The 13,772-nt window shown below is 41.0% G+C and overlaps 1 protein-coding gene across 1 annotated transcript in view; it reads right to left on the reverse strand.

Moving 5' to 3' along the window:
* The window catches only part of LOC109891294 (testis-expressed protein 264), an 86,609-nt gene extending 75,158 nt beyond the window's left edge, over positions 1 to 11,451 (reverse strand). Inside the window, exon 1 of the mRNA XM_020483726.2 lies at positions 10,966 to 11,451. Coding sequence (XP_020339315.1) covers positions 10,966 to 11,220 — 255 coding nt within the window. The 5' untranslated portion in view covers positions 11,221 to 11,451. The remainder of the gene's footprint in view (positions 1 to 10,965) is intronic.
* Positions 11,452 to 13,772: the final 2,321 nt, after the last annotated feature.

A 13,772-nucleotide genomic window follows, 5' to 3' on the forward strand; every position in this document is an offset into this window, starting at 1 on the left:
AATGACATCTCCTGGTTTCAACGATGTTTCTAGAGACAATATCTCTCTCTTCATCACTCAATACCTAGGTTTACCCCCACTGTATTCACATCCTACCATACATTTGTCTGTACATTATACCTTGATGCTATTTTATCGCCCCCAGAAACCTCCTTTTACTCTATGTTCCAGACGTTCTAGACGACCAATTCTCATAGCTTTTAGCCGTACCCTTATTCTACTCCTCCTATGTTCCTCTGGCGATGTAGAGGTGAATCCAGGCCCTGCAGTGCCTAGCTCCACTCCTATTCCCCAGGCGCTCTCTTTTGACGACTTCTGTAACCGTAATAGCCTTGGTTTCATGCATGTTAACATTAGAAGCCTCCTCCCTAAGTTTGTTCTATTCACTGCTTTAGCACACTCTGCCAACCCGGATGTTCTAGCTGTGTCTGAATCCTGGCTTAGGAAGACCACCAAAAATTCTGAAGTTTTAATTCCAAACTACAACATTTTCAGACAAGATAGAACTGCCAAAGGGGGCGGTGTTGCAATCTACTGCAAAGATAGCCTGCAGAGTTCTGTCCTACTATCCAGGTCTGTACCCAAACAATTTGAACTTCTACTTTTAAAAATCCACCTCTCTAAAAACAAGTCTCTCACCGTTGCCGCCTGCTATAGACCACCCTCTGCCCCCAGCTGTGCTCTGGACACCATATGTGAACTGATTGCCCCCCATCTATCTTCAGAGTTCGTGCTGCTAGGCGACCTAAACTGGAACATGCTTAACACCCCAGCCATCCTACAATCTAAACTTGATGCCCTCAATCTCACACAAATAATCAATGAACCTACCAGGTACCTCCCCAAAACCTTAAACACGGGCACCCTCATAGATATCATCCTAACCAACTTCCCCTCTAAATACACCTCTGCTGTCTTCAACCAAGATCTCAGCGATCACTGCCTCATTGCCTGCATCCGTAATGGGTCAGCGGTCAAACGACCTCCACTCATCACTGTAAAACGCTCCCTGAAACACTTCTGCGAGCAGGCCTTTCTAATCGACCTGGCCGGGGTATCCTGGAAGGATATTGATCTCATCCCGTCAGTAGAGGATGCCTGGATATTTTTTTAAAATGCCTTCCTAACCATCTTAAATAAACATGCCCCATTCAAGAAATTTAGAACCAGGAACAGATATAGCCCTTGGTTCTCCCCAGACCTGACTGCCCTTAACCAACACAAAAACATCCTATGGCGTTCTGCATTAGCATCGAACAGCCCCCGTGATATGCAGCTGTTCAGGGAAGCTAGAAATCATTATACACAGGCAGTTAGAAAAGCCAAGGCTAGCTTTTTCAAGCAGAAATTTGCTTCCTGCAACACTAACTCAAAAAAGTTCTGGGACACTGTAAAGTCCATGGAGAATAAGAACACCTCCTCCCAGCTGCCCACTGCACTGAAGATAGGAAACACTGTCACCACTGATAAATCCACCATAATTGAGAATTTCAATAAGCATTTTTCTACGGCTGGCCATGCTTTCCACCTGGCTACTCCTACCCCGGACAACAGCACTGCACCCCCAACAGCAACTCGCCCAAGCCTTCCCCATTTCTCCTTCTCCCAAATCCATTCAGCTGATGTTCTGAAAGAGCTGCAAAATCTGGACCCCTACAAATCAGCCGGGCTAGACAATCTGGACCCTTTCTTTCTAAAATTATCTGCCGAAATTGTTGCCACCCCTATTACTAGCCTGTTCAACCTCTCTTTCGTGTCGTCTGAGATTCCCAAAGATTGGAAAGCAGCTGCGGTCATCCCCCTCTTCAAAGGGGGGGACACTCTTGACCCAAACTGCTACAGACCTATATCTATCCTACCGTGCCTTTCTAAGGTCTTCGAAAGCCAAGTCAACAAACAGATTACCGACCATTTCGAATCTCACCATACCTTCTCTGCTATGCAATCTGGTTTCAGAGCTGGTCATGGGTGCACCTCAGCCACGCTCAAGGTCCTAAACGATATCTTAACCGCCATCGATAAGAAACATTACTGTGCAGCCGTATTCATTGATCTGGCCAAGGCTTTCGACTCTGTCAATCACCATATCCTCATCGGCAGACTCGACAGCCTTGGTTTCTCAAATGATTGCCTCGCCTGGTTCACCAACTACTTCTCTGATAGAGTTCAGTGTGTCAAGTCGGAGGGTCTGCTGTCCGGACCTCTGGCAGTCTCTATGGGGGTGCCACAGGGTTCAATTCTTGGACCGACTCTCTTCTCTGTATACATCAATGAGGTCGCTCTTGCTGCTGGTGAGTCCCTGATCCACCTCTACGCAGACGACACCATTCTGTATACTTCCGGCCCTTCTTTGGACACTGTGTTAACAACCCTCCAGGCAAGCTTCAATGCCATACAACTCTCCTTCCGTGGCCTCCAATTGCTCTTAAATACAAGTAAAACTAAATGCATGCTCTTCAACCGATCGCTACCTGCACCTACCCGCCTGTCCAACATCACTACTCTGGACGGCTCTGACTTAGAATACGTGGACAACTACAAATACTTAGGTGTCTGGTTAGACTGTAAACTCTCCTTCCAGACCCATATCAAACATCTCCAATCCAAAGTTAAATCTAGAATTGGCTTCCTATTTCGCAACAAAGCATCCTTCACTCATGCTGCCAAACATACCCTTGTAAAACTGACCATCCTACCAATCCTCGACTTTGGCGATGTCATTTACAAAATAGCCTCCAATACCCTACTCAACAAATTGGATGCAGTCTATCACAGTGCAATCCGTTTTATCACCAAAGCCCCATATACTACCCACCATTGCGACCTGTACGCTCTCGTTGGCTGGCCCTCGCTTCATACTCGTCGCCAAACCCACTGGCTCCATGTCATCTACAAGACCCTGCTAGGTAAAGTCCCCCCTTATCTCAGCTCGCTGGTCACCATAGCATCTCCCACCTGTAGCACACGCTCCAGCAGGTATATCTCTCTAGTCACCCCCAAGACCAATTCTTTCTTTGGCCGCCTCTCCTTCCAGTTCTCTGCTGCCAATGACTGGAACGAACTACAAAAATCTCTGAAACTGGAAACACTTATCTCCCTCACTAGCTTTAAGCACCAACTGTCAGAGCAGCTCACAGATTACTGCACCTGTACATAGCCCACCTATAATTTAGCCCAAACAACTACCTCTTTCCCAACTGTATTTAATTTTTATTTATTTATTTATTTTGCTCCTTTGCACCCCATTATTTTTTTTTTTATTTCTACTTTGCACATTCTTCCATTGCAAAACTACCATTCCAGTATTTTACTTGCTATATTGTATTTACTTTGCCATCATGGCCTTTTTTTGCCTTTACCTCCCTTCTCACCTCATTTGCTCACATTGTATATAGACTTGTTTATACTGCATTATTGACTGTATGTTTGTTTTTACTCCATGTGTAACTCTGTGTCGTTTTATCTGTCGAACTGCTTTGCTTTATCTTGGCCAGGTCGCAATTGTAAATGAGAACTTGTTCTCAACTTGCCTACCTGGTTAAATAAAGGTAAAATAAATAAATAAAATAGCCAATGAGATGGAGAGGCGAGGCATGGAACCAAATAGCAGTCCTATAAAGAGAATGGTGAACAAATTCATTAAGTAATCTGAAAGTATTGTGAGTGGGGATGGACAGAGGTACAGAATGCTGAGCAGTCAGAGGCTACCATTGCCAATCTATTGTGGACTCCAGAGCAGAGGAACAGAGGGGGCAAGGGAGAGAAAGAGAGAGGGGGAGGGAGCGAGAGAATGATTTGAATTCAATCACTGTTTGAACACATCTCTTTCAATTTAAAAACTTTCCCTACATGTTTGCCCATTGAAGAAGTGGTCTGTCAGAAAGTTATTTTTTCCCCTGAATGTCAAAACATTCCCGAGAAAAAGGTGCTTAAAAGGTGACCCATTTTGCATACCCCACCATACCATGAGACATCCATGTTTTCATCAATTGAAAAGATTAAACGGTTGTGTTATAATTTAAAACCTTACAAAACAGGGTTGTCAAACTATTTCATAATTTCTTTCTTTTTTAAACATCAATTATCAAAAAATGTGTAAACTCCGATTTTTTTCATATTCTGATACATTGTAGATTAGATCCTATTTCACATCTGAGGTTTTTGTGTTGTGCCCACCATCGGTTAAGACAGAACCTACTCTTGAATACAGGGTGGGTGTCATTTCAACCATAGAAATAGATTTCATAGAATGGACCTATCCCTTCAGATCACTGCAATTTAGCTGGTACACCATTGAAATTGGAATTCAATCGATTTTTTAAAAATTAGAATTACTACCAAAGACGGCCACCGGTCCACCCACCATCGAATAACAACTTAAATGTTTTTCTATGACCTATGTTTCTATGATTTCCTATGGAGAATTGACAGCATAATTTAAAACAGATATTCCCATTCAAGTCCACATTCTATGATGTGTGGAACTCCAACCATCTTTGTGGTACGATTCGAAAGTTGAAATTTCAATTTTATTCCTATTTTAGTACATTTATAAGCTAAAACATGACACCCACAATGTATTCAAGGGCATGATGTGTCTCAACCGATAGCAGGCACAACACAAAACCATTAAATGATGTAGAATAGAGTCTAAGCTACAAAAAATGTGAATATGAAGACAAATGTACGCATTTTTAGATCATTTATGTTTAAGGTAAAAAATTAAATACACTTTTTTTCAAGACATTTTAAAATAGTTTGACAATCCTATTTGTAAGCTTAAAAAATATATCAATCTCAAATGTTTATTTTTTTCCAGTGATGTCTAATGGTATGGTGGGGTATGTAAAATAGGTCAACGTTGAGCACCTTTATCTCTTCAATGTTTTGGCATTCAGGTCCAAAAGTCACTTTCTGAACACTTCTACAATGGGCAAACATGTATGGAAGGTTTTGTTCAAATCAAAAGGGGTGTTGTCAGAAAGTGATAGAAATCAAATGGATTTGCCCATTGGTGTATTGGAAGATCAGTCTTCAAACAGGGACCAGTAGGAGGCTGGAGAAAACAGTGTCACAGAGACACCCAGCAGGTTAGTGGATGGTGTTGACACTGCAGCGGGGTGGGAAGAGAAAGAATGCAGAGGAGGCAGCAGAGTGGATGGAAGAGTAACAAGCGGGACTACAATGGGCTACCTTCATTCACATGACCAGAGAGGGGGAACCCATGTTTAGAGGCTAGCCCCTTGGCCTGAAGTCCTGAGAGCACAGGTCTAGGGATCAGGCATAGGGGGATACAAAGTATACATCCCCCAAAACCATATAGGGGACAGAAGCTGTGTTAACATAGTCATGGATGACAAAAACACACCTCACCACCGACTACACCCCTTTCTAGATATTCTCCGGTATTATTTAGCGTCATATGAGACTGACATATCACTAAACTCAATGGCTGAGCTCATATGAGGCATTTAAAAGGGTAAACAAGCTCAAAATGTGGACCTATAGATGTGCAAAGGTAAAATTACTTCAAATGACCAACACTTTCAACTTCTGTGTCTGAGGACAACACCATATACTGACCTTTGGTTCAAGGTAGTAGGTCTATAGACCATACATCTGGCTTCAGGTTACATGTTTGGGTATAGAATGGATACCCTGGGAAACAACATCCATATTTTCTAACACACGATAAGCCCATTTATATACAAACAAGACTAATCCAATACTGATGTGGTAATTCCTCCTGAAGGTAATGTGTATGCTATCATATTCCACCCCACCACTTCCAAATAGCACTGGGTTCTTTCTGATACCATTATCTCCATCTAGTGGATAATGGAGTAAATTACTAATCCAATCTGGAAACACAAGGGGAGAATGACTGCCCCCGCTCATTGAAGACACAGAAGTCAAATCAAATCTTCTTTCTCAAATTTTTCGTAAACAGGTATAGACTTACTTACGGGCCCTTGCGAACAACGCAAAAAATATATATATAGAAATAGTTTTTTTTATTTTTTAAATAATAATAATGGAAAAATAATAACCCAAGGAATAAATACACAATGAGTAACAACATCTTGGCTATATACACGGAGTACCAGTACCAGTCGATGTGCAGGGGTACGAGGTAATTGACAGCATCCAGTCTTCTGGGAAGGGTTTCTACTAGATGTTGGAACATTGTTGAGAGGATTTTCTTTCATTCAACCACAAGAGCATTAGTGAGGTCAGGCACTGATGTTGGTCAATTAGGCATGGCTCCAATTCATCCCAAAGGTGTTCGATGGAGTTTAGGTCTGGGCTCTGTGCAAGCCAGTCAAGTTCTTCCACACTGATCTCAACAAACCATTTCTGTATGGACCACGCTTTATGCATGGGGGCATTGTCATGCCGAAACAGGGAAGGGCCATCCCCAAACTGTTGCCCCAAAGTTGAAAGCACAGAATAGCCGAATGTAATGTAATTGTATACAGTAGTGTTAAGATTTCCCTTCACTGGAACTAAGGGGAAAAACAGCCCCAGACCATTATTCCTTGTGACTTAAATCTACTTGAAAATCTATGGCAAGACTTGAAAATGGTTGTCTAGCAATGATCAACCACCATTCTACAGAGCTTGAAGAATTTAGAAAATAATAATAGGCAAATGTTGCACAATCCAGGTGTGGAAAGCTCTTAGAGATTTACCCAAAAAGACTCACAGCTGTAAACGCTGCCAAAGGTGCTTTTACAAAGTATTGCGTCAGGGGTGTGAATACTTGTGTAAATAAGATATTTTTGTATTTAATTTTCTATACATTTTTACTTCATCATTATGGGTTCATCATTGTGTACAGATGGGTGAGAAAAACTACAATGTAATACATTTGTGGTGGTCTGCTTGAAATATGTACATATTACAGACTAGGTCAGAGTTTGAAAATGTCAGAGAAGACACTTGCCAGCTGGTCAGCACATGCTTTGAGTACGCGTCCTGATAGTCTATCTGGCCCTGCGGCCTTGTGATTGTTAACCTGTTTAAAGGGCTTACTCACATCGGCTACGGAGAGCATGATCACACAGTCGTCTGAAACAGCTGGTGCTCTCATGCATAGTTCAGTGTTTGCTAGCCTTAGAAGCGTGCATAGAAGGTATTTAGCTCATCTGGTAGGCTACCGACACTGGACAGCTTGGGCTTGGTTTCCCTTTGTAAGCAGTAATAGTTTGCAAGACATGCCACACCTGACGAGCATCAGACGCTGTGTAGTAGGATTCGATCTTGGTCCTGTATTGACGCTTTGCCTGTTTGATGGTTCATCGGAGGGCGTAGCAGGATTTCTTATAAGTGTCCGGATTAGTGTCCCGCTCCTTGAAAGAGGCAGCTCTAGCCTTTAGCTCAGTGCAGATGTTGCCTGTAATCCATGGCTTCTGGTTGGGATATGTTCATCGATACACTTACTTATAAAGCCGGTGACTGATGTGGTAAACTCCTCAATGCCATCGGATGAATCCCAGAACATATCCTGTCTTTGCTAGAGAAACAGACCTGTAGCTTAGCATCCGCTTCATCAGACCACTTCCATATTGAGTGTGTCACTGGTACTTCCTGTTTGAGTTTTTGTCTTGTAAGAAGAAATCAGGATAGAGTTATGGTCAGATTTCCCAAATGGGGAAAGGGGGATACCTAGTCAGATGTACAACTGAATGCCTTCAACTGAAATGTGTCTTCTGCATTTAACCCAACCACTCTGAATCAGAGAGGTGCAGGGGGCTGCCATAATCAACAACCATGTCTTCGGCGCCTGGGGAACAGTGAGTTAACTGCCTTGCTCAGGAGCAGAACAATAGATTGTTACCTTGTCAGCTCGGGGATTCGATCCAGCAACCTTTCAGTGGAGCGTGATCTACAGTTTTTTCACCTTTAGTTTCTGGTAGAAATGAGGTAAAACGGATTTCAGTTTTCCTGTATTAAAGTCACCGGTCACTAGGTGCACCGCCTCTGGGTGAGCATTTTCTTCAAGTCAAATTTATATAGCCCTTCTTACATCAGCTGATACCTCAAAGTGCTGTACAGAAACCCAGCCTAAAACCCCAAACAGCAAGCAATGCAGGTGTAGAAGCACGGTGGCTAGGAAAAACTCCCTAGAAAGGCCAATTTTCTTGTTTGCTTAAGGCCCTATACAGCTTGTTGAATGTGGTCTTAGTGCCGGCACTGGTTTGTGATGGTAAATAGACAGCTACGAAATATATAGATGAAATCTCTTGGTAATTGGTGTGGTATACAGCTAGCGTATCATGAGGTATTCTAACTTAGGCGAACAGAACCCCAAGACTTCCTAAACATTAGAGATCGCACACCAGTTGTTGTTAATAAAGATACACACACCCCCTCCTCTCAGCTTCCCCAATGGATCCGTTCTGTCCTGCTGATGTATAGAAAGACCAGCTAGATTTATATGAACTACATCCTTGTTGAGCTATGACTCAGAGAAACATAGGATAATACAGATCTTCAGATCACATTGATAAGATAAGTCTTGAACGGAGCTCATCCAGTTTATTCTCCAGTGATTGAAATTTGGCCATTAGAACGGAGGGTAGAGGCGATTTAACCACTCTGACTTATTCTCTTCAGGTATCTCGCACACCGGCTTCTATAGAGCCGTCTCCTCCTTAAACCATATTTGATGCTGAGTGGAAGCTACAACTGGAGACCCAATGGGGAAGAAGATGGTGTAAGCGGATTTTCTGTTTGAATCAGATGGCGTGTCGAATGGAGATGGAGAATGAGAAGAATGGAGAGTGCGAAGTGAGAATGGAGAGTGAGAAGGATTACAGTTGCAAACACAAACTGAAATAAGAGAAGTAATGTGGTTGTGGGATTTAGTAAATCCAAGCCTAGTTCTGATTTTGTTTTGGACGGAGTGAGGGTTTTGGATCAATGGAGTTACCTGGGAGATCCGTTTGAAGTCTATATGAAAATCATGGATGCGTTGGACAAGAAGACAATTGGCCCGCGACTGAATCTAGTTGATGATTCCTGCTTTAAGAGCTTTCATTTCCAAACCCATGCAGTGTGATAATTGCAAATTAGTTGGTAATGTGTCAAGTGTATGTAGAGGGCAGGAGTATCGTATGTAGAGGGCAGGAGTATCGTATGTAGAGGGCAGGAGTATCGTATGTAGAGGGCAGGAGTATCGTATGCATGCTGAGACTAAATACTGCAATTGTGGTGGTGAACATGCACCTGAATTCTTTAAATGCCCTGTTAGGGTGAAGGAGACAGAGGTGGGAAGAATAATGTCTACTATCCAAAGGCCGTGAGGAGAGTGGAAGAAAGGAGTGACGTTGAATAAATAATGGTAGTAGGAGTAGAGACACCAGTGAATATTCCTTGTCATCAGAAGGATCCTGACATGTTGCATGTTAAGAAGGTGAACTTTGTAGCATTTATTGCATTGGTTATCAACTGCACAGCGCAAACAGAGGAAATCTGAGAAAACAGGCATAGTTGTGAGTGAGGCTGAAAGTTTTTTTTGTTTGTTTTACAACAGAGGCATTACAAGGAATCGATTAATGCTACGTCCTCACAGGCCCCTGAGTCTGACTGAAGAAGTGGGATGATTTTTGATTGATTTCATAAAAAATCCCAAACAGTAGGTGGCGGCAATACACCAATAGGTTGTAGTCTGTCAAACTGAATGCTTTAAATGTTCACCCCCTGCGATCCATCTGGGTTTCCCCTATCCATCTGTGGTGGTAGTGAATAAAATCATGTTGAAAAGACATTGCTGCTGATAGGCCAAACAATGCAGTAATTGTTACTTTGGGGCTAGGCTAAATCTGGTCTGATTAATCAGGCTGTAATACATCATTAATTGGTATATACAGCCTGACACATTTGAGTGAAAAATTGTGAAGGCCTAAATGTTCCTTGCAAGGTAGAAGGTTTAATAAAATTGCATTTAAACTTACTCTACCGGTTGTCTGTGCAGTTTGTCCTTCAGCACTCAATTATTTTTTACAAATATCCACAGGAAATTATTGTTTACCCTAATTTTTTGAAAGCTGGTAGGTATGGTTCTGTCCGCTTGATTTTCTGTTGTGTGTTTTACTGCAACGTAAACACTTGCACAATAAACAATAAGCAAGTGTAACCAAACCACAGACTGAACATTGCTTACATTCAGCTGGCAGTGCCAAACCTACCAGCTCTCTAAAAAGTTGGATAAACAATAATTTCCTGTGGATATTTTGGCTCAAATTTCAAGTGGGTGAAAGACAAACCGCACAACAATCGGTAGAGTAAGTTTAAATGTCATTTTATTCAACATTCTGGCATAAAAATAACATATACACAATGTTGAACTCAAACATGTCAGGTTGTATAGTATGCCAATGAATTGTGTATTATAGCCTGACTAATCAGACAAGACTAAATCCTTGAGTCAGAGCTAGGTAAGCTCACAGAAACTGTAGCCTTCTAGTATTAGGTCCTACCTCCAATACGAGGTTCAAACTCAACCATTCTGCATGACCAACTGAGACTCGTGAAACTTCATTTATTTTAGATTACAGGGGCCACCTGGGGCTCACTGCAGCCACCTATACAATAATGTAGGCTATTACTCACCGTTGTAAGTCACTTTGGATAAAATGGCATCCCTAACATCTTCAACATCCCTGAATACAGTAATTACAGACCTTGGCCAATTAGCAGTACATGCCAGCCTTTATGATGTCAGCTAGAGAGCAATGGGCTTCAGTACTGTCAGACATAGGCCTGATAATAGCCTATTACTTCTTATGACAAATATACCAATTTGTAGAAAATTGATTTATGTATGAGTATACTGTCATAACTAAATACGGGCTGATAAGTAGGCCTAAAATCTGATTTCTAGTAATGATGTATGTGTGCACAGGAAGTTGCCTAGCACTGCGCAGGCAGTGGGTTGTGTTCTATGGCTAGCTAGTTTACCTTTTTAGGATCATCGTAGAACACTCCAATACTAGACAGATTGCGTCCAATGCTGCAACTCTCAGTAAAAAGTTGTCCACACTCTTTATATGGTCCCTGTTTGAACTTGTAGGCGATTGTGATGTTCTTGATTGGAGGAGAACCAGTCCGGATGTGTATTTCTGACAACAGCCCCGAGTACAGAACGTACCCTACTATTGTCACAAGACTCAACAAGAAGACGAAAATCAAACACAACATTAACCATTCTGCCATGATGTAGAGTCCTAGAATGTAGCTTTGGTTGTTGAAACCTTTTCAGCCTTTGCGATTTGCTAAAACACACTCGGGAATTTATTTATGTTGGTAGCTAACTAGCTGGCTTAAAAGCCAACTAAAGCCACAACTACTTTCACAGTTAAAACGTCCGTTAACTTGATAACAACTCTCACATAACGGCATGAACAACTGGTCCGTTCAATACAGATTAATTTCCCTAAACAAGGACCAGTTGAAAACAACTTCCTGGGATGCACCATCTGTGGAAACGAAAGTGAGGTATAGTTTAATTCCATGCCCATTGCTATTCAATATATCTGTAATATAAATTGTAGCTACCGACTTTTATAAACCAAATACATCTACCAAAGTCATTTCAAATTCAAAACATATCTCAACGACAAAAATTTCGTGTTGTAGAAAATCGTTTAATCTAGTAAACACCCCTTTATCTTTTTTTATCTTGTTCCAATCAATTATACGCTTTGCTGCGTGAGACGCCACCAGAGGTCAACAAATCCTCATAGAAGTTGTTACTGGGCAATTCCATGATAACGGAATGAAAAACGAAAAACATTGTTTGCAAAGTTAAATAAACCGTATAAATATATGCACAAGGACTGCTTTTAACAACTTCCAGAGAACATTTTACAAAAACACATTTACTCGAAGAACAGATGTGTAGATGTAAAGTTTGGTGTCAGAATAACTGTAAAATCTCCCTCAGTTTTTATGTGAACCACTTTTTCCAAAACGTGTCTGTAGAAAGAATGGGGTGTCAGCTATGATGAAAAAAATCTATTTTGGTTATTGAACTACAGTAAGTGAAATGGATTAACACCCAGTAATAGAATGATGGCAACATAATGACATCGTGGGTCCCTGATCTATAGTACAGAAATGCATAATTATGATTGTTATTCTCTTCATGGTGAAGTATCCTGAGTAGGTAAAAAAATGTTATATCCTCCTTTGAATGTTTGAGTATTATTCTACACACTGGCTATTATTCTAATGAGCTTTGCCTCCAAACAATATCAAACGTGGTTTTTCCAGACCGGACCAAATATGTACCAATAATAGACCTACATGTCTCACAAGTTTGGACATCACAGCACAGTAGAGTAGAGTAGAGTTCAGTACAGTACAGTTTAGTTCAATACAGTAAAGTGCAATACAGTCAATTATACTGTACTCTACTATAGTATGCTCTACTGTACTGTACTAAACTCTACTCTACTTTACAGTACTGTACTGTACTGTGCAGTGCCTGCGGAACGTATTCAGACCACTTTACTTTTTCCACATTTTGTTACATTACAGCCTTATTCTAAAATTGATAAAATATTATTTTTTTCTCAGCAATCTACACACAGTACCCCATAATGACAAAGCGAAACCATTTTTAAAAAAGTTTTGCACACTTATCAAAAATAAAAAACTGAAATAACTTATTTACATTAGTATTCAGACCCTTTGCTATGAGACTCGAAATTTAACTTAGGTGCGCTCTGTTTCCATTGATGATCCATGAGAAATTTCTACAACTTGATTGGAGTCCACCTTTGGTAAATGTAATTGATTGGACATGATTTGGAAAGGCACACACCTGTCTATATACAGTTGAAGTTGGAAGTTTGCATACACCTTAACATTTAAACTCAGTTTTTCACAATTCCTGACATTTAATCCTAGTAAAAATTCCCTGTCTTAGGTCAGTTAGGATCACCACTTTATTTTAAGAATGTGAAATGTCAGAATAATAGTAGAGAGAATTATTTCTTTCAGCTTTCATTTCTTTCATCACATTCCCAGTGGATCAGAAGTTTGCATACGCTGAATTAGTATTTGGTAGCATTGTCTTTAAATTGTTTAATTAACTTGGGTCAAACGTTTCAGGTAGCCTTCCACAAGCTTCCCACAATAAATTGAGGGAATTTTGGCCCATTCCTCCTCACAGAGCTGGTGTAACTGAGTCATGTTTGTAGGCCTCCTTGCTCGCACACGCTTTTTCAGTTCTGCCCACATATTTTCTGTAGAATTGAAGTCAGGGCGTTGTGATGGCCACTCCAATACCTTGACTTTGTTGTCCTTAGGCCATTTTGCCACAACTTTGGGAGTATGCTTGGGGTCATTGTCAATTTGGAAGACCCATTTGCGACCAAGCTTTAACTTCCTGACTGATGTCTTGAGATGTTGCTTCAATATATCCACATCATTTTCTTGCCTCATGATGCTCCTAACTTTTTATTCCACCATTGGGCCGTTACCCAATAAACCCCGCCAAAATCCACAGACAAACAAACAAGGAAACATACAACGCACTATTTATAATCAACTCAACTCATTCACTGGGTACCTCTTCAAAATAAACTCTTAAATTATTATTTAAGAGTATTTAGTAATGGTCGCCCTCATTCAGTAATGGTCGCCCACCATGGCCTTTTTTTTGCCTTTACCTCCCTTATCTCACCTCATTTGCTCACATCATATATAGACTTGTTTTCTACTGTTTTATTGACTGTATGTTAGTTTTATTCCATGTGTAA

The sequence above is a fragment of the Oncorhynchus kisutch genome, linkage group LG5 (assembly GCF_002021735.2).
Source record: "Oncorhynchus kisutch isolate 150728-3 linkage group LG5, Okis_V2, whole genome shotgun sequence".
Taxonomy (NCBI): domain Eukaryota; kingdom Metazoa; phylum Chordata; class Actinopteri; order Salmoniformes; family Salmonidae; genus Oncorhynchus; species Oncorhynchus kisutch.